The 17,909-nt window shown below is 40.0% G+C and overlaps 1 protein-coding gene across 3 annotated transcripts; it reads left to right on the forward strand.

The window, feature by feature from the left end:
* The first annotated feature begins 2,579 nt into the window (after positions 1-2,579).
* stat4 (signal transducer and activator of transcription 4) lies at positions 2,580-17,021 on the forward strand. Of its 3 annotated transcripts, none has more exons than XM_063887559.1 (24): positions 2,580-2,717; positions 2,862-2,995; positions 4,070-4,205; positions 6,702-6,800; positions 9,429-9,521; positions 9,613-9,691; positions 9,808-9,899; positions 10,323-10,474; positions 10,882-11,040; positions 11,804-11,896; positions 12,437-12,496; positions 12,620-12,640; positions 13,054-13,147; positions 13,509-13,553; positions 13,771-13,854; positions 13,934-14,032; positions 14,469-14,604; positions 15,094-15,146; positions 15,340-15,434; positions 15,563-15,696; positions 15,801-15,992; positions 16,077-16,122; positions 16,345-16,450; positions 16,614-17,021. In XM_063887559.1, the coding sequence occupies exons 2-24, from the start codon at positions 2,868-2,870 to the stop codon at positions 16,626-16,628; spliced, it is 2,211 nt and encodes a 736-aa protein (XP_063743629.1). In that variant the 5' UTR covers positions 2,580-2,717; positions 2,862-2,867; the 3' UTR covers positions 16,629-17,021. The 3 variants fall into 3 exon arrangements, with proteins under 3 accessions (XP_063743629.1, XP_063743630.1, XP_063743631.1); XM_063887560.1 differs by having other exon boundaries at positions 15,804-15,992; XM_063887561.1 differs by having other exon boundaries at positions 13,057-13,147.
* The last annotated feature ends 888 nt before the right edge of the window (positions 17,022-17,909 follow it).

Below are 17,909 nucleotides of genomic sequence, written 5' to 3' on the forward strand. Positions count from 1 at the left end.
CTCTAGGATTTTCAAGGTTTCAAGGTTTTATTGGTCATATGCACAGCAGATACAGCGTATATGTTGGCAATGAAAATCTTATGTCGCGTGCTCCTCCAACAACTCAACATGCATGGTGCAAAAGAAGCTTGACAATTGTGGCCCACATAATAAACATAAACTAGTTACATTATATACCATTTATACATTTAGAATGAAGACAGTTCATGTATTATACAGGCACTAACCAAAAACCCGTAAAACTAGACTACTCTAACCCTAACTACTTAATGGTCTAAAATATTTATTTCATCTTTCTGAACTATTCTGGGTGTAGAATACCATTCAGCGTATTTAATCTCTGACACATTGGTTTACCAAGTGTTGCTTTCAGTGCTTTTTAAAGAAAGATAAAGACATTTTTATAGTGTTACCCATCCAATTCCTTACCTGCGGACCTCAGCAGACACACTGGAGCTGGTACATTTAAGTTTGCACTTTTTACCCTTCATACAATCCTTATCCTTGTTTCATATGTATGTGAGTGTTAATCATAATCAAGTTTTTTTTTTGCCAGGTACGTTTACACATACAAGGAATTTGATTTGGTGTCTGGTGAGGTGAACATAAACAATCTCAGAAAATAAGTTGTAAAAGTAGGTTACAAATATAAAGTCTCTTGAAGAAGTTATTTAGCATTAAAAAAGAAAATGGTAAAGACCAATCATTACACCAAATTTAAAAATAAATATACAAAAGTTCTAAATAGCTAAAAAATAAATAAAAATAAATGAATTTATATGAATGGGAAACTTGTGTGCACACATTTGAGATACTGTTATGTTATGGTAATATTGAAAGAATGTCATATTCGTACTTGTAAGTGGAAAGGCAGTGCTCACCCTTTCACCATGTTCAATACAATTTCGCCTTCTACCTATAGGATTTTTTCCTTCCTCCTTGATTTATTTCTCTTTTGCTTAACATTAAAAAAAAGTCAGATCAAGATATTAAACGTAACAGCACTGAACAAAACTATAGCTTTTCGTTTTCTACTTTTTTTTTTACATTGCTGTTACATTGCTGTCAGTGTTATATAGAGCTTTCCTTAACGCTGACACTTCAGATCTGTGTGTTATTAGAATGTTGGAGAGGCGCTTTTTAAATATTTGGATTTGTTTAGAACTGCAGTGAAACTAGGTGCCATGTGTACTTTGTGAGAGACGGAAACAAAGGCACAGTTTCTCTGGATTTACTCCAGGTCTAATTTACAGAACATTATCATTTCATTCTCAACATATGTTGAGAATGAAATGATGTAGCTGGTTACCCTTTTCGAGTAGTTTGTCATGTATATCTTATATAAGTCATACGCTCAAATGATGTCTTTACTTTAAGATTTTCCGGAGCCATAATGTTCAGACACATATGTTGTTGTTATGAGAACATAATTAAATGTTTTCCCTTACTCACAAGTTTTGGAGCTTATTTTTTCACCTTAAAATATCCAAATATAAATAAATCTAAAGTTCTAGCACTTTTCATCATAATTGTTATCTTGCAGATTTAGGTTGATGGTTAATTTCTTTACAACTAAAGCAGTACCAAGCCAGACTTCTCTAGTAATGCATTTATTATCTGTTTACAGGGCCGGCCCTGACCAATTTGCTGCCCTATAGGCAAGATTTTAGCTGGAGGAAACCTGTTTGTTTTTACCGCTGTTTACAATAATTCCAGCAGAGAGAGCTGTCTACATTTACTTTGGAGTTGAAGAGAGAAGTATGAGACCATTAAGAGATGCATAAACATAATAATGCATATCATATTACATGTGCATCTTACAAAAATAATTAGGATATCATGGAATATATGGCCTCCATACCACGTCGAATTGATGCATTCAACCGTGCAAAAGGGCCAAGTAGGCTTATTCAGTAGTAGCCTACATCAATGAATATACTTTTCAGAAGGTCGAATTTTCTATATTATGAATCCTTTTTTTATTGTTCTTATGTAATATTATACTATTTCTGAGATACAGGATATGAGATGTACTGTAAGTCGAACAAAAAATCGGCTTGAAAATAAAATATTTCACTTATGCGTAAGCCTCAGGACCCACCATTTAGCCTACTTCGTCAATAAATCACGACCCAAAGTTTTGAAACACTGCAGTATAGCACATATTTTTTTGTATGAAATATAAAGACAGACCCAATCCTTGATCACAACATGACAGCAGTTTACAAAACCGTTTCTGGTCTCCGACATTTCCAGTAGAACGGCCACTGCACGCGCAGCATTAGACATGTTGATGCAGCTGTAAATTCAGATTATTGTCATTACAATAATACTCAGTTTAGAATCCAGAGTGACAGGTGCAGTAAAATGCAGTGTAATATAGCTTAATAATTTTTTTTTAAAAAGGAACGCTAATGCAGTATTTACAGACGACAAATGAACCCTTGACGGTTTCACGTTTCTAGTGACGTATATTCGTTTACTGGTAACACACTGTGTGTGTGTGTGTGTGTGTGTGTGTGTGTGTGTGTGTGTGTGTGTGTGTGTGTGTGTGTGTGTGTGTGTGTGTGTGTGTGTGTGGATGGGCGGGTTCTCTGAGTATGATTTGGTTCAGCCCCTAAATGAGGGTGCTTCCTGCGGGTGAAAAACGAAAGTCTGAGGGAAACAAGTGCACATGGTGAGAGCACTGAAGGAGCAGCACAGCACAAACAGCACAGGTAATACATGTGAAACAGGAAGGAAATAGAGCTGAAATACCAAACTAATTACATTCATAATATATCCCAAACAAATAACCAAACAAAAAAAGGCTACTTTAGCTGCTTTGTTTTTCATGTTCCTTTGTCGTGGTGTGTATGCAGGGCAGCATGAGCCAGTGGAAGCAGATCCAGCAGCTGGAGATCAGACTCCTGGAGCATGTGGACTACCTGTATGATGATAACTTCCCCATGGACATCCGGCAGGGTCTGTCCAGCTGGATCGAGGCTCAAGATTGGTGAGTCCTGCTCCCTGTGTTCAGGAGGTTTACTTGTCCTCTTTTTTCACACTGGAGGCAGCTATCTTTAAATGAATTCACCTGCACTCACTTTAATGCATTAGGGTAAAAGTAACAGATCTCTTTTCTTGCTGTAAAAATGTAAGTTTCCCCTCTGTGGGACCAATAAAGGTACTCTGATTCTGTTCAAAGTTTGACAAAAAGACTGATATTACATTAGAAATGTGTATATATTTTTGAAGAATGTGTGAATTGACTCTTTGAGTTAAAATGTCTGTTTTAGCATTCGTTAAGGTTTCGGTTAACAGCCTTTACTGTCATTAATATCTTTGCTAATCTGAATTGGAAAAACATGTCAAAAACACTTACTTAACCTGTCCAGCACCAAACAGCCGACAAACACAGTTTATAAGGAAATAATATGCCCTAACAGCTGTTTCTAGTTTGTTATGCTGCCCTAAGTTGGGGAAAAAAATAAAGAATGCAGCTTTAAAATTGTATTAGTTTGTCCTTTCCAAATGGGCAAACACCTACCCTCTCTCAAAAGAAACTCTTGTTAATGATCTTTTTTGAGTCTCTTTGTGGTCCTTCTCTGTCTCCTTGTTCTTTTGAGTCTCTTTGTAGTGTGTTTTTTTTGCTTCTGTATAGCTGCTTTGTCTGTATGTTGTCGCTTTTGGTATCTTTGTGGTTGTTTTATGTCTCTTCATGGTCTATTTGTCTCTTTGTACTCATTTTGCATCTCCATTGTTTGTAACTCTTGGTGTTCCCTGAATGTCTCCTTGAGGGCGTTGATTGATTTCTAATGAGAAATGTTTATCACTTTATACAGATGTTGGGCCGAATCACAGAACAACCAGCTTGGTTCAGTTGACGATTACCCCCTTCATAGTCTCTGTGTAATGGAGTCATACATTTCTCTACACTTTGGAGACTAACCCTGTGTATGAAATTGTACTTCATACAATGGCCCACCTACAGAGTTGCTTTATCAAGAGTCTACTTTACTGTTTTAATGGTGTAATTCTAGCCATCTTTTTCATAAGTTTAGCTGGGAATCTTTTTTCTGTTTTTCAGGGACACAGCAGCCAACGATGAGTCCATGGCGGGGGTTCTTTTCACCAGCCTGCTGTCCCAGCTCGATCGAGTGCGCTCACATGAGCAGAACTTCCTACAGAGACACAACATGAAGATCATCCAACAGCAGCTACAGGTGTGTAGCCTTCTTTATGTCTGGGGTTATGTCACATACACTGCTCCCTTCATTTAAACAGAGTCTTTATTTTCAGTTGTTTTCACACCTAACCAACGCTTATAAAAGTTGCTCTACCGTGGTAAGGATTGCACAATGCAATCATTTGTTTACTTCCCAGTTTAAACTGTAGCTTGCCCTCGGTGGGAACTTTGCCTAGGCTACATTTTTCTGATTAAACAAGATCAAACAATAAAAGGTAATCAAATTTCAAAAGATCCATGGTATTGCAATATTTTGGACGGAGAGCCAAAAACCCCAGAACAATATACTGTCTCTGTCCAAGTCAAAGTCAACTTTATTGTCAATTGCTCTATTTGTGTTACACAGACAGGGGGAACGAAATTCTGTTTCTCAGAGAATCAAAGACATATCACAAGTAATACCCACCCCAAATAAATATAGACAGTAAGTAGAGTAGAGTGTTGAGCATCCTGACAGCCTGCTGAAAAAAATAGCTTTTTAGTGGAGTGGAGCTCTACCTCAGTCTGTGGAACCTTCTCCCTGAAGGCAGGATGGTGATGAGGCAGTAGGAGGGATGGGAGGGGTCACCCACAATGCTGAGGGCTCTGGGGTGTTGTAAAGGTCCAGGAGTGATTGCAGTGAGGCACCAATGGTCCTCTCTGCTCTGCACTTGCATCTGTTTGAAGGTGCCATGGAGGCCCTTACACAAAGTATAAGTAAAAGTTGTGAAATGTTTTCATGGTGGAATTAACTTCATCAAAGTGCTGACCATACTGGCTTTTAATTGTCGATTCTAAAATGTCTCCAATAAGAAGAAGTGGTTTTTTTTGGTCTATGGTGTGTGTGCTGGAGGTGAAAGGGAAGTACAAAAAAGAAGACACTCTGAATGTGCAGCTTGTTTCTGTTTGTTCTGTTGTTGTTTTTTGCTTCACCTGTGAGCATGAAGTTAAGAAGGAAATAAACAACTGTATAGCATTTAAACACAATTAAAGACATTATTTTACAAATAAGGCACTGACCGCTGGCTGAAATACCTGTACTCAGCCTTTCCTTATCTCTTCTGTGATGTTTACCATGTTCTGGAGGTGTGAGTTTTTGGTCCAGGCACTTTACAGGATGTTGTGGTCAGAGCTCAGCCACGTCATGAGCCTCAGCTCACATTTTATTCTGGAAAAGAAATATACCTTTGCAAAACAAACCCATGAGGCCCATACCGCTGTTTCCTGTGTGTCGCAGTCAATACTTCTCAGCGGAAGCAGCTACTCATGAAGAGTGCAGAGGGCTGTTGTTGCTATGTACGGCTAATTGTGTTTGAATCTCTCTTTAGTTTGACTGACCTATAACCCATGTAAGCAGGAAAAGCCTATTTTGCTTGATCTTTCACTGATTATCATCAGAAATACAAAACTATTTTTGTAAAAAAAAAATTCCAGATAACATTTTTAGCTAAGATATGCAGGGGGACAGAAAAAGAGAAGTGAGCTTGTGGATAGAAACAAACTCCCTGCTGCTAAATACTAAAAGCCATAAACAAGAGTGAGTGTAGGTGTGTGTTCATGCAGCCTCAGTCATCAGTCTGGCAATGATGCTGATGAATCAAAACTTTCTCACACCTGGAGGCGAGAGAACTTTCTTCTTCCCACAGCAGGATGTTTGGTACTTTTCTAAGTAGGCTTTTGAATGGCCTCGTGCAAGACGATGCCACCCTCGTCATAAGAATCGGAGTCATGAGTCGTGTCTGCTCCATATCAACAATGTATTGAATAAACTGAAGACCGTACTATATTAGTTCTTCTTTTTATTATAAAGTGCTATTAAAGAAAACAGTGATCTTTAAAACATGAAATATTGATATCATGTTAATAATGGAGATATGGCATCACCATAACCCCACACTCAGATGTGTGTCTTTAGCTGGCGGAAAAAAAGAGACAAAACACAAAATAAACAAAGCTAAAAATGATTATTACAAAAAGAAACACATATCAACAACAAAATATATAACTTGTGTTCGATTCTGAAAAGCCAAAACAGCCAAAGTATTTAATTCCATGAAAGGGCAATCTTTGTCAATTTCTGTAGCTGCAAAGGACTTTATCATTACCTGATTACATTATATGTTTCCGTTGCAGGTTTTAAAACGCTCTTGGAAACAAGTAATTATATCGCAAGTATGCGTCGCACCTTTGGTTCTATGCCTTTAGTTTTATTGTGGCAGAGGTTAGTCCAGAGACAGGCTGAACTTCATTCCTTTTCTGATTATATGATAAGTACTTCCAGTAAATAACACGATGACAGCTCTCTGAGGAAACTGCACAGGGCCTTTTCTGGAGGGCAAAGATAAACACTGTGAAAACAAACTGCTGCTGCTTCTTGTAGGGTGTTTGTACATTTTTAGCTTACATTAAGGACTTACATTAATGACTTACATTAATGTGGAGTATAATACAAGAGTGTGAGTGTAATTCTCTTTCTGTGTGTGTGTCCCCACAGGTGAAATACACATCAAACCCCATGGTTATGGCCCGGGTGATCTCCACCTGCCTGAGAGAGGAGCGTCGGATCCTCTCCAGCGCCTGCATGCAGGAACAGGTTTGTCATTTGTCTCAGAGGGAGAGTCCCTCCAGTTCCTTCATAATGTCTGCTGCTGGTAAACCAGGAAACCCCATCTGATACCAGGAAAGAAACTGCTGTATACTACACACCCACACATTCCCAACTGCTTCACTGTATTCCCCGCTCATAAAACTTTATTCAGCAAATAAAATTAATATTGTACACTTCTGTATAGTACACTTTGTACATCCTGTCACAGTGCGTGAACTTCTACAGGTCTGTTTTACTAACTCAGAAATTTCAATCTCTTTGTCTCAAGGCTGTTTTCCAGAAAAAGCATTAACGCCATCTTTGATTCAACCGCTCATCCAACAGTATAGCATACAATACATAAGACATAACATTTGAAATATAAAAAGTGCAAAGAGAAAAATGAATAAAATAGTGCATGACAATGGTACACGTGACACAGAGAGGTGACCGGATCAACTCCCGGAACGACCAAGTTCTCCCTATAACATACAAGTCCAGAAAGAGACCACTCCAACTATTTCTTAAATCTCAATCTCTACATGTATGGCAGCCATTCTAGTGTTTGTTGAATTCCAACACAGAGAAATGTTGTCAGTAGTTTATAGAATAAAATACAATATATATATATATATATAATTTAACTCAAAGACACACCTAAACTAATAAAACAAGAGAAAATGATAATGCTGAAGTGGTCTTTTAATTTTTTCCGCAACTGTTTATATAAATAGAATCGGAGGATGAAACCCTCTTTATTTGTCACATACATGCACATAGCAGAGCACACACAGTGAAATTGGTCCTCTGCATTTAACCCATCCTAGTACTAGGAGCAGTGTGACAGAGTGGCAAACTGAATTTCACCTTAAGGGTGATCAATAAAGGTTCATCTTAAATCTTTGATACTATACAGTGGAATACTGTGTATTGTAATAATATATAAAGTAGGTGAAGACACTTCACAGAGCTCAGTGGTTGAGCTGTCTGATGGCCTGCAGGTCTGTTGGTCTTTGCCCTGATTAAGCTTAAGCTTTTTTTTTGCAAGAGTATAATTGCCAAGATGCAATCGAAACAGATGCGTTTTCAGTTTGCGACGGAAGACATATAGGAGCCAGGATAGCAAACCGCCTTGTTGGCAGCCACTGAAGAGAGCGGAGGAGAGGTGTGGTGTGGGAGAACTTGGGGGGGTGGAAGACCAGTCGACTGCTGCATTCTGAATTGCTGTAGAGGGCGGATGGGGTTTGCAGGTAGACCAGCCAGGAGTTACAGTAGTCGAGGCGTGAGACAGTAGGGTACCTATCCTCCTGATGTTGTAGAGAGTCAGTGATTCTGCAGGATTAAGTAAGAGCGATGTAAGAAGTGAAGGATAGTTGAGCGTCCAGGGTCACGCAAAGGTTCCTTGTAGTCTGAGTCAGTGAAACAATAGAGGGGAAAAATGTTGATGGAAAGATCATTGATGGGAGAGTCCTTACCTGGGATGAGGAGCACTTCAGTCTTGTTTAGGTTGAGCTTCAGGTGGTGAGCAGCCATCCACTGAGAGATGTCAGCAAGACACGCAGAGATGAGTTCGACCACCCGAGTTTCAGACTGGGGAAAAGAGAGAATGAGTTGCGTGTCAGCGTAGCCGTGGTAGGAGAAGCCTGAGAGTGAATGAGAGAACCAAGAGAGTTTGTTTAATGAGAGAAAAGGAGGGGACTCAGGACAGACCCCTGTAGGACCCCAGTGAGGAGTTGACGAGAGTCAGACACAGAACCTGTCCACGTTACCCTGTAGCTGCGTAGGGAGAGCGCAGAGCCTGAGAGTCCTAGTTCTTGGAGGGTTTGTAGAAGGATCTGGTGGTTCACTGTGTCAAAAGCAGCAGAGAGGTCCAGCAGGATGACGACAGAGGAGAGGGAAGCAGCTTTAGCAGTGTGCAGTTCCTCAGTGACCGCGAGGAGGGCAGTCTCGGTTGAATGGCCGGCCTTGAAACCAGACTGATGTGGATCAAGAAAGTTGTTGATTCAAAGTTGATTCAAGATGGAGAAAATGGAAGAAGAGAGACAGGTCTGTAGTTTGTTACATCCGAGGGATCGGGAGTGGCTTTTTTCAGGAGAGGACTATACCCTTGCCTCCTTGAGAGTGTTAGAGAAGCAGCCAGTTGTTAATAGAGTGTTAATAAAATGGGTAAGAAATGGAAAGATGACAGGAGCAACAGAGAGGTGTTTGTGGCAGAGTTGGAAGATGAGAGTGAGTTTACCGGAGCAATGTGCTTCCTTAGCTGTCATTACACAAGGTTGATGGTCCTTCCCTTTCTGATTTGATGCCAAGACGGCAAACACAGAGAGTTTGCAGTGTCCAGCATCTGTGGCTGCGAGGGAGTGCGGTCTTCTTTCAACTAGAAGGTTGTGGGTTTGATCCCATGCAGTCACGGCAACCCTGAGTTGCTCCCGATGGCCAACAGTTTGTGAATTTTTATGAATGTTAGCTTCCCAGAGCAAGTCTCAGACTGATGACCCCACCTAAAACTACCATCTTGATTTGTATTTTTACATTATCATAGCACCAGATGAAGCAGAGGGGCCTTATTGCCGAAGTCTGTCTGTATTTATTTATTTTTTCAGAATGACTCTGACTGAGAATGATCTCCAACAGGGTCCGCTGGAGAGATCACTGCAGAACTCAGTGGCTTTCGAGAGGCAGAAGAACATGGACAACAGAGTGGCCATCATCAGGGGCAGCGTGCAGGTGACATGCTGACACACACACACTTCTCAAGCAACATGAGAGCAAGTATAAAGTTCCCCCAGTGTAATGATCTTTCAATGTCTGTGAGCAGCTGATGGACCAGGCTGTGAAATCCATCGAGGACATGCAGGATGATTTCGATTTCCGCTACAAGACCCTGCAGGCACGAGGTGGTCCTTCTTACTTCTGTTCATTTAAATCACACAGCGTGCAGCACAAGAATTATCTCTAACGTGTGTGTGTGTGTGTGTGTGTGTGTGTGTGTGTGTGTGTGTGTGTGTGTCAGAATCGTCAGATGCTCGACAGAACCCTGAGATGATGAAACATGAAGTAACCACCCTGCAGGCTATGCTCAACAGTCTGGACTTTAAGAGGAAGGTATGCATTTGTATCAACGTGTATCAAAATGTTTGCAATATAGAGAGCAAGACAAAAATCTTCCTGTGTACAAATAAAGAATTGTTTAATTTACCATTAGTATGGCAAGGCAAAGCGACTTTCTTTATATAGCACACTTTAAGTCGAGTAAAAATGCTTCACAAGAGACAAAGCGCTACAACGAAGTGCAAAATAAATTCCTTAAACTTCAACAAAAAACAAACAAGCTTAAGAAGAAAAAGACAAGTTTTACAATACAATATAAAAAGTTTAATAGATAAATGATTGGAATAGTTATTTGATTTAATAGAAGGCAGCAGCAAACAGAGAAGTCTTCAGCCTTGATTTAGCACAAGTGAGAGATGCAGCAGTATTTTATTGTAAAACAATTCAAGCATCACAACCTTTTCTTACCCTTGTCAGGAGATTTTGTCAAAGATGGACGATGTGATCAAGGAGATTGAAGACCTGATGAGCTCTCAGCTCAACCCGGAGCTGCAGGACTGGAAGCGCCGCCAGCAGATCGCCGCCATCGGGGGGCCTCAGCTCACCGGCCTGGAGCAGCTGCAGAGCTGGTGAAGACTTTTATAGAACTATAACGTGTACTCTAGTATAGTTACAAAGCCTAACATGCTTCATTGTGTATGATAGGAACATATTTGCTTTAAGGGCTGAATCGATCTCTTCTCTTACTGGCAGTATTCACCCAAATCTTCATAAGCCGAAAATGAATCATAGTTCAAGTAATGCCCAAAAGAAATCAAATGTGTTCTTTAAAGAAGGGCACGCAGATTAGAGCTTTAATAAATACATCAAGATGATGACATGAGTCTAGATATTCAAAACCTAAATAATTGTATAGACATGTTTATTTCTGTAAACTACAGTACCAATAGTCAACCTACAATAATTCCACAACATCGATTTACAGAAAGTTGTTGAAAATGGTGATATTTGATATAATTCACCCCCCCCCTCCCAGGTTCACTCTGACAACACAGAGTCTGTTCCAGATGAAGCGTCAGCTAGACAAACTTGCCGAACTAATCGTGAAGGTCACCTACGAGAGTGACCCGATCCCTCTGCAGAAACCTCAGATGGAGGAGCGAGTCAAATACCTCATCTATCACCTGATTAAGAGGTAACTTGAACACCACGCAACGCAACCAAAGGATGTTCTGAAAAATGCAACCATACAGTGCAAGATAATGCCGATGGATCTTTTCTCTTTTAGTGTTCTCTGAACCTTTCTGAGGTGTTTGGATCTGACTGGTGTTCTCTGCTGTAGCTAAGGGCCCTTCATTTGTTATCATGATGTAGACAATAGGCCCCACATGCAAAAGGCCCCAGCATATCTTCTACCTTTTTGGCGGTTCAGGCTTTATAGTTATTTTGACACTTTTTAATTTATTGATATTTTGTGCTCAGTGTTTCTTTTTTGGTCATATTTTCTCTCTTTGTGTTCAGAGTATGTTTTTTCTGGCCCTATCTATATTTGTAGTGATGTATTGTGTTTTCTGTTCATTCTGTCTGATTGTTGTCCTTTTGTGTCTCTTTTTGGTCATAGTCTGACTTCTGAGGCACTTTTTTTTGTTGCTGTTGTCAAACAGCAGCTTTGGCCATTTTGTGTTACTTTATAGTTTTTTTGGCCATTTTGTGTTTCATAGTTTAAGAGTTGAATTGCTTTTGTCATGTGTAAATACATGCAGATTTTACTTCTTCTAAACACTGATATGTACTGTACAAACAACTTCCTCTTTAACTGGCAGCTCCGACAACACCTTACACATTACAGGCCTAGTGAGGTGCTAAACACAAGACTAGCACACACAACAATAGCATGACCCCAGCTGCTGTCAAGTGAAACAGACATGGTGAAACTGCAATCTGTGGTTTGTTCTCAGCTCGTTTGTGGTGGAGAAGCAGCCATGCATGCCCACACATCCCCAGAAACCCCTCATCATCAAGACTGGCGTGCAATTCACCACCAAAGTCAGGTATGTGACATAAAACACTCTGAGGATGTTGTGCTTGTAAGGTGCATAACACAATAAAACCTTTTAATCTTGAGTCTTGAATGTAAGTGTTCCAATGTCCTATATTCCGGTTGCCAATATTACACAGGTGAGGGGTGAAAGTGATTTTACACAGACACAAACAGATGAATTTCTGTTTGTTGGATGCAGTTTGATGTTTGTAAAGAGTGTACAGTACCATGGGTTGAATCTTCCAGTGACTGACTGTAGCCTCATCTGGCGCGTCTGTCTGGTTAGAACAGTATGCTCTTGCTATCTTTCTGTGTCCTGTGCTATTTCCCGTCACCTTTGACCCTAGTTATACACCCCGCGCAGCTAACCCCCGACACCAAGTGTTCAAAAATAATATTGCGTTATAAATCCAATCAAAATAAACTGACAGACCAACAATAAACATAAATGACTCCTACAGTGCTATTCCACTCCTGTTTTAACATCTGTCTTACTTTAGATGACATGTTGAATGATAATCCAGTTATTATTCTCTGTTTCTTCTTCCAGACTCCTGGTTAAACTTCCAGAAGTGGATTATCAGCTGAAAGTCAAAACAACATTTGACAAGTGAGCATTTCCAGGCGATGAAAAATCCTTAACTATACAACAATGTATAATAAAAAATCCTTTAGTTCAGAAACACTGTCTAAATGCTAATTTTAATATCTCTGTGTCTGTGTGTGTCTCTAGGGACCTAACCCCTGGCAGAGTGTGAGTACAAACAAGCTGAAGACAGGAAGTACTGCGGAAGTTAAATTTAAACATATTCTCAAAACATTATACAATATGTTTTTACTGCTGCCAGACAAAGTTTCATTGTAGAAGGCTACATATCATTAAGAGGAACATTATTTTTAAAGATGAATCATTTTGCAACCTGCAACATAAGCATGAACTTTAAAACGAATCTTTCTTTAAGTTTATTCTGTTTTGATTCATTTTGAAAATACATCAATCCTTGATGCAGGTGCTTTAGTTGTTTACATTCTACAGATGAGCATTGATAGGGGCTAATAAGATTATTCTCATATCAGTTGCATTTGCAACATCTAAAAACAGCCAGCATATATACAAATTTGACAAACCCATGAGGCCTCTTCGTTTTACCTTCTTGTTCTTCTCAGAAGTCGTCAGTTTTTCATCCTGACCAACAACACTAAAGTTATGGACATTGAGGACTACTCAAACGGCTGCCTCTCAGTGGAGTTCAGACACCTGGTAATACAATTCATGCTTGTGTTTCATTTATCATTCCATGAACCATTACTGTCAGTTTGATAAAAAATATCTTGTAAGTCTTTTTGAACCATTCAAAAGTCAGTATTTTAGAAAACTAACATATCATTTCGAGATTTCTCATTTCTCAGTATTTTAAAATATTAATTTATTATTTTAGATAATATGTCATTACATTGACTTACACTATCATATTCTCCATCACTTAAATATAATATGATCTTATTTTTGCTATTTTACAGACAGAAATTGGCAAATTTTCACTTACGTGTGGATATGACATTAACCAATTAGTCAAAGGGGTGATTTTTTGAATTTCAGTTTTGTTTCCTTTCACTAACAGCAGCTGAAGGAGAAGAAATATATCAATGGCACAAAGGGAAACGAGGTAGGACATGCAGATGAACTGACCATTAATGTATTAATACATTTCTGGGTTCAGGACTCATTCTTACATGACTCTTTTGAGTCTGTTCATTACTTCTGAATAAAAAAAGTACGCGTTTCACCATTTAATACTGTCGTTGTCTATATACTTTTCTTTTTGTAAAATCCTTGTCCCTAACAAGGGATATGCTCTGTGGTTGTGTGTTGTGTGTTTGCAGGGCCTCCTCTCTGTGACAGAGGAACTTCACTCTCTCAGTTTCGAGGCATGCTTCACGGTGCAGGGCCTCACCATAGATCTGGAGGTCAGGAGTAGTATGACTTGATATTCAGGTCCCTGTTGTTGGTGCCCGGCTCACTCATTGTGTATGTGAATCCTTCCAGACATGTTCCCTGCCTCTGGTGGTCATCTCCAATGTGAGCCAGCTGCCTGGGGGCTGGGCGTCCGTCATGTGGTATAACCTTCTGACCGATGAGCCCAGGGTGAGCTGATACACTGCTGCAGTGCTGCTACTGATCCTCAGCTGCCAGTTAATTAGTCCTGCAATATTCTCTACCCTCATGAAGTTCAGATTTTGTTAAACCCTTGTGTCCCACTAACTCCTGAAAATGACTAATATGTTGGTGGTTATGATCAGGACTTACGTTAAAAAACACTAGTCTGTGAAAGTAGAAAATAATATAATTATCGTATTTGAACTTAATGTATGTTTTTTGACACAGACGTTTTTGTCCTCTAAGGACATGAGGTTAAACTGTTTTAGAGAGCAGTTGATTCAGAATCAGAATACCTTTATTCGATCCTCTCTTTTGTGATCATTTCGAGGATGTTGTGTATGGTGCAGTTAAAAAGGGCTCTCAACACACATCCCCACTACTCCACTTTTACCTTTTTCCTCCTCTTTGCTGTATTCCACAGAACTTGGCGTTCTTTGGAAACCCCCCACGGGCCACCTGGAGCCAGCTCTCTGAGGTCCTCAGCTGGCAGTTCTCTACCTTTGCTGGTAAAGGCCTCAACAAGGAGCAGCTCAGCATGCTGGGAGAAAAGCTTCTCGGTATGTCTGCCCTGCAGCTTTCAAACCACATATTTGTACATTAGATTTCGGAATCTACATTTTGGGACAACACATGTTTCAGGTGGCATTTGAGGGGGGTTTATTCTGCATTTTCCTGTAGTGTATTATGTGTTTGTGCATGGTAACGTTCAGCAAAGGCTAAAATACCTCCGCCTAAAACAGCTCCATTGGACTCCTTTGTTTATTTCTGCATAGTGACATCACTATGGAACACTCGTGCTTCTATTGGCTAGCACTCCAACACATTTTTTGTGATTGGATAAGGGGTGGGACAGCTCTATGCGGTTGACCAATCAAAACAGAGCTGGTCAGCTAACCAATCAGAGCAGACTGGGCACCAATAGCACCTTGTTAACCTGTTTTTACCAGACAAGTAAATGTTGGCATGATAGCTGTTAGTCTTTGAAGCTCACGGGTGTTGGGTAGTTTGGTGTGGTCATTCATGTTGTTTACTGTATGATGTTGTAGGCCAGCATGCCTCCTGTAGTGACTATCAAGTGTCCTGGTCCAAGTTGTCCAAGGTAAGTTCTCAATTCCTCATGTACCATGTGATTTCATCTCCAATATGGTTGTGCCAAGTAGTGGCCAATGGGATAGAATTTTCGGTGCTCTATGTAATTTCGATTAAATGTTTTCTAAATTCCATTTAGTCTGTTACATCACTTAGCTTCATGTTTTAATGTACCCCTTCCATGTGTCGAAAATGTCTTTAAGGAGAATATTCCAGGAAAGTCGTTCAGTTTCTGGATGTGGCTGGACTCCATCCTGGAGCTCATCAAGAAGCATTTGCTTCCAGTCTGGAATGAAAAGTAACCCCCCCCCCCTCTCCACACACACACACACACACACACACACACACACACACACACACACTGAAAAAGTGGTAAAAAAGCAGAAAAAAAATCGTGTTTTTTTCCCCCTTGCACCATACCTGCAGCTATATCATGGGCTTTGTGAGTAAAGAGATGGAGCGCACTCTACTGAAGGACAAGGAGCCAGGCACATTCCTCCTACGCTTCAGTGAGAGCCACCTTGGAGGAATAACTTTCACCTGGGTGGAGCACAGCAATGGTGATGAAAAACCCATGCACTCAGCTCATCAAAGTTTTTACATAGTTCCAGTTTTCTGTATTGACCGAATGCCCAGCATTGCTAACACTGTCTTTTCACAAAAGGAGAGGTGAAATTCAACTCTGTGGAGCCATACACTAAAAACCGGCTTAGCGCCCTCCCATTTGCCGACATCATTCGAGACTACAAAGTGATCTCAGACGGGGTGGTCCCAGAGAACCCACTCAAGTTCCTCTACCCCGACATTCCCAAAGATGAAGCCTTCGGACGGCTTTACAACATTCAGCCAAGCAAAGGCAAGAGTGCAAACATTCATGTTTCTCAGTTGTTAATTTGAATCGCTAACACTAATCTCTCTCATATCTCTCTTTAACTTCCAGTCCATCCATACATAACATCTACCCTGATCCCAATCTCACAACTGCGGTGAGTTCATTGAGAGACTTATACATTTTTAATCACTATTTTTCCCTTAACGTGCATTTATCAGACTTAAGATGTTATCTATTGGATATTGAGTGTGCTGTCAAATCAATTTACAGCAGAATAATACAACTGAAAATGATTTAGAAAATGCTAAAATATCACAGAAGCAGCCTCACTGTCTCTGGACTCACTTGTCTTTTCTGCCTTCCGCTGTAATCACAGCTCTCATACCAGCACCACCCCCCCCTCCTGTCAGTCTCCTGAGCCACCAATGACTCCTGGGGAGTTTGACATGCTCAGTGAGCACCTATGCTTCGACATTAACAGCGTAAGTATGTTGTGCGGGCAGTTGCTGATTGTTTTTTGATTTTCGATTTCTTAAACTGAGTGATAGCCGCTGACTGGGAAGGCAATCTGAAAAACGATTAAAGTGTCATGGATGACTCCTCTATGTTCGGCTGCTGGTAATGTTCTCCTTTTTGCTTTTACAGATGAGCTCTCCATAATCAAAGTAAGGCAAGGGGCAACATGTGACTGTTTGCTCAAGGGTGAAATCACTCCCAAACAAGTTTTGATATTCATCTGATGCCACTCCCCAGTCTACATATTTTTTTTATTATAAAACCGCTTGCTGTGGTTATTGTGTCGTACAATTAGATTCATAACTTGAACTGATGTTTATTGCTTTTTTATATAGCCCATTCATAATTGTTCGTTACAAAAGTATCTCTTTCTATTATGTGACAACTCAATTTTGAGTTATATTTTTAACTGTATATAAAAAAATGTGTGGTGTCTTTTAAGCATGATCTATACTTTAAGGCACTGAGGGATGCGAACGGGAGAACTTCTTCGGAGACGTGTTCCAGTCTAATAAAACAATGTCCATTCAGCAGATATCTTTGAATCTCTTGATCCATTTATTTATAGTTGAACATAATTACCATTGTGAAGGTATCGACATAGTTTGTGGGCGCTGTATGCATTGTAAGCGTAGTTTCAGACATCATTAATAGTTTAAAAAAATAAATAAAACAATAACTTCTTTATTTATTTTCTTCCCCCCTATTTACGGAGGCCCTGGGCATGTATATAAGTTGCCCAGTCCTTCGCTGAAGTCTTTCACCTTTTTTTCGTCGCCTTGTTGTCACAAGTGCACATCCTCTTTCCTTACAAGCAGTCCATGCTCTCTGCATTTTGCGTACATCCAGCGGTACCCATGAAGTTGCCCAGAGTACTGCAACTGATTGTGAATGAAATCCACCAGGACCGCCAGCTCAGAGTACGCTTTGCGACGTGCATGTCCCCTCGCTCTGAGTATTCTCGAGGTGTCTTTCACTTATGTGAAACCCGTGCCTATTGCCAAGCACTGATGTTATGTCTTTATATTTTAGGCCAAGCTCAAAGTAAAATTCGATGAACCGCTCCAATGTTGTGGTTTCTGTGTCGCCGAACTGACCCGGAAATACATTAAATCAAATGAAAAGTTTTTTTCTTCTTCTTCCATGTCCTCTAGGGGGCTCCGTAACATTATGCATTTAACCTATGCAGATACAATAAAACACAAAATACATTGTGGCTCTAACAAAATGAAAACATGTTTATTGTGTCTGCTTTGTCCTCCTTATTTCTGCCTCACCATAAACTGTTTATCAAGTTTTGCACAGGTTTAATTGTTTTAATTAGGATCAAACAGATCTGGCCGGGTCAGCATTTCAAAACAGAAAAGTGTCATACAATTCTAATGGCAGGATACATAGAGAGAAAATGAACTGTAATATATTGTT

This window comes from Eleginops maclovinus, chromosome 7, assembly GCF_036324505.1.
Source record: "Eleginops maclovinus isolate JMC-PN-2008 ecotype Puerto Natales chromosome 7, JC_Emac_rtc_rv5, whole genome shotgun sequence".
Taxonomy (NCBI): Eukaryota; Metazoa; Chordata; class Actinopteri; order Perciformes; family Eleginopidae; genus Eleginops; species Eleginops maclovinus.

Coding starts and splice junctions, on each gene's coding strand:
- stat4 (XM_063887559.1), top strand. CDS start 2,868: ATGAGCCAGTGGAAGCAGATCCAGCAGCTGGAGATCAGACTCCTGGAG. Junction 6,801..9,428: donor GCGCCTGCATGCAGGAACAG/GTTTGTCATTTG, acceptor GATCTCCAACAG/GGTCCGCTGGAGAGATCACT. Junction 11,897..12,436: donor CAATTCACCACCAAAGTCAG/GTATGTGACATA, acceptor TTCTTCTTCCAG/ACTCCTGGTTAAACTTCCAG.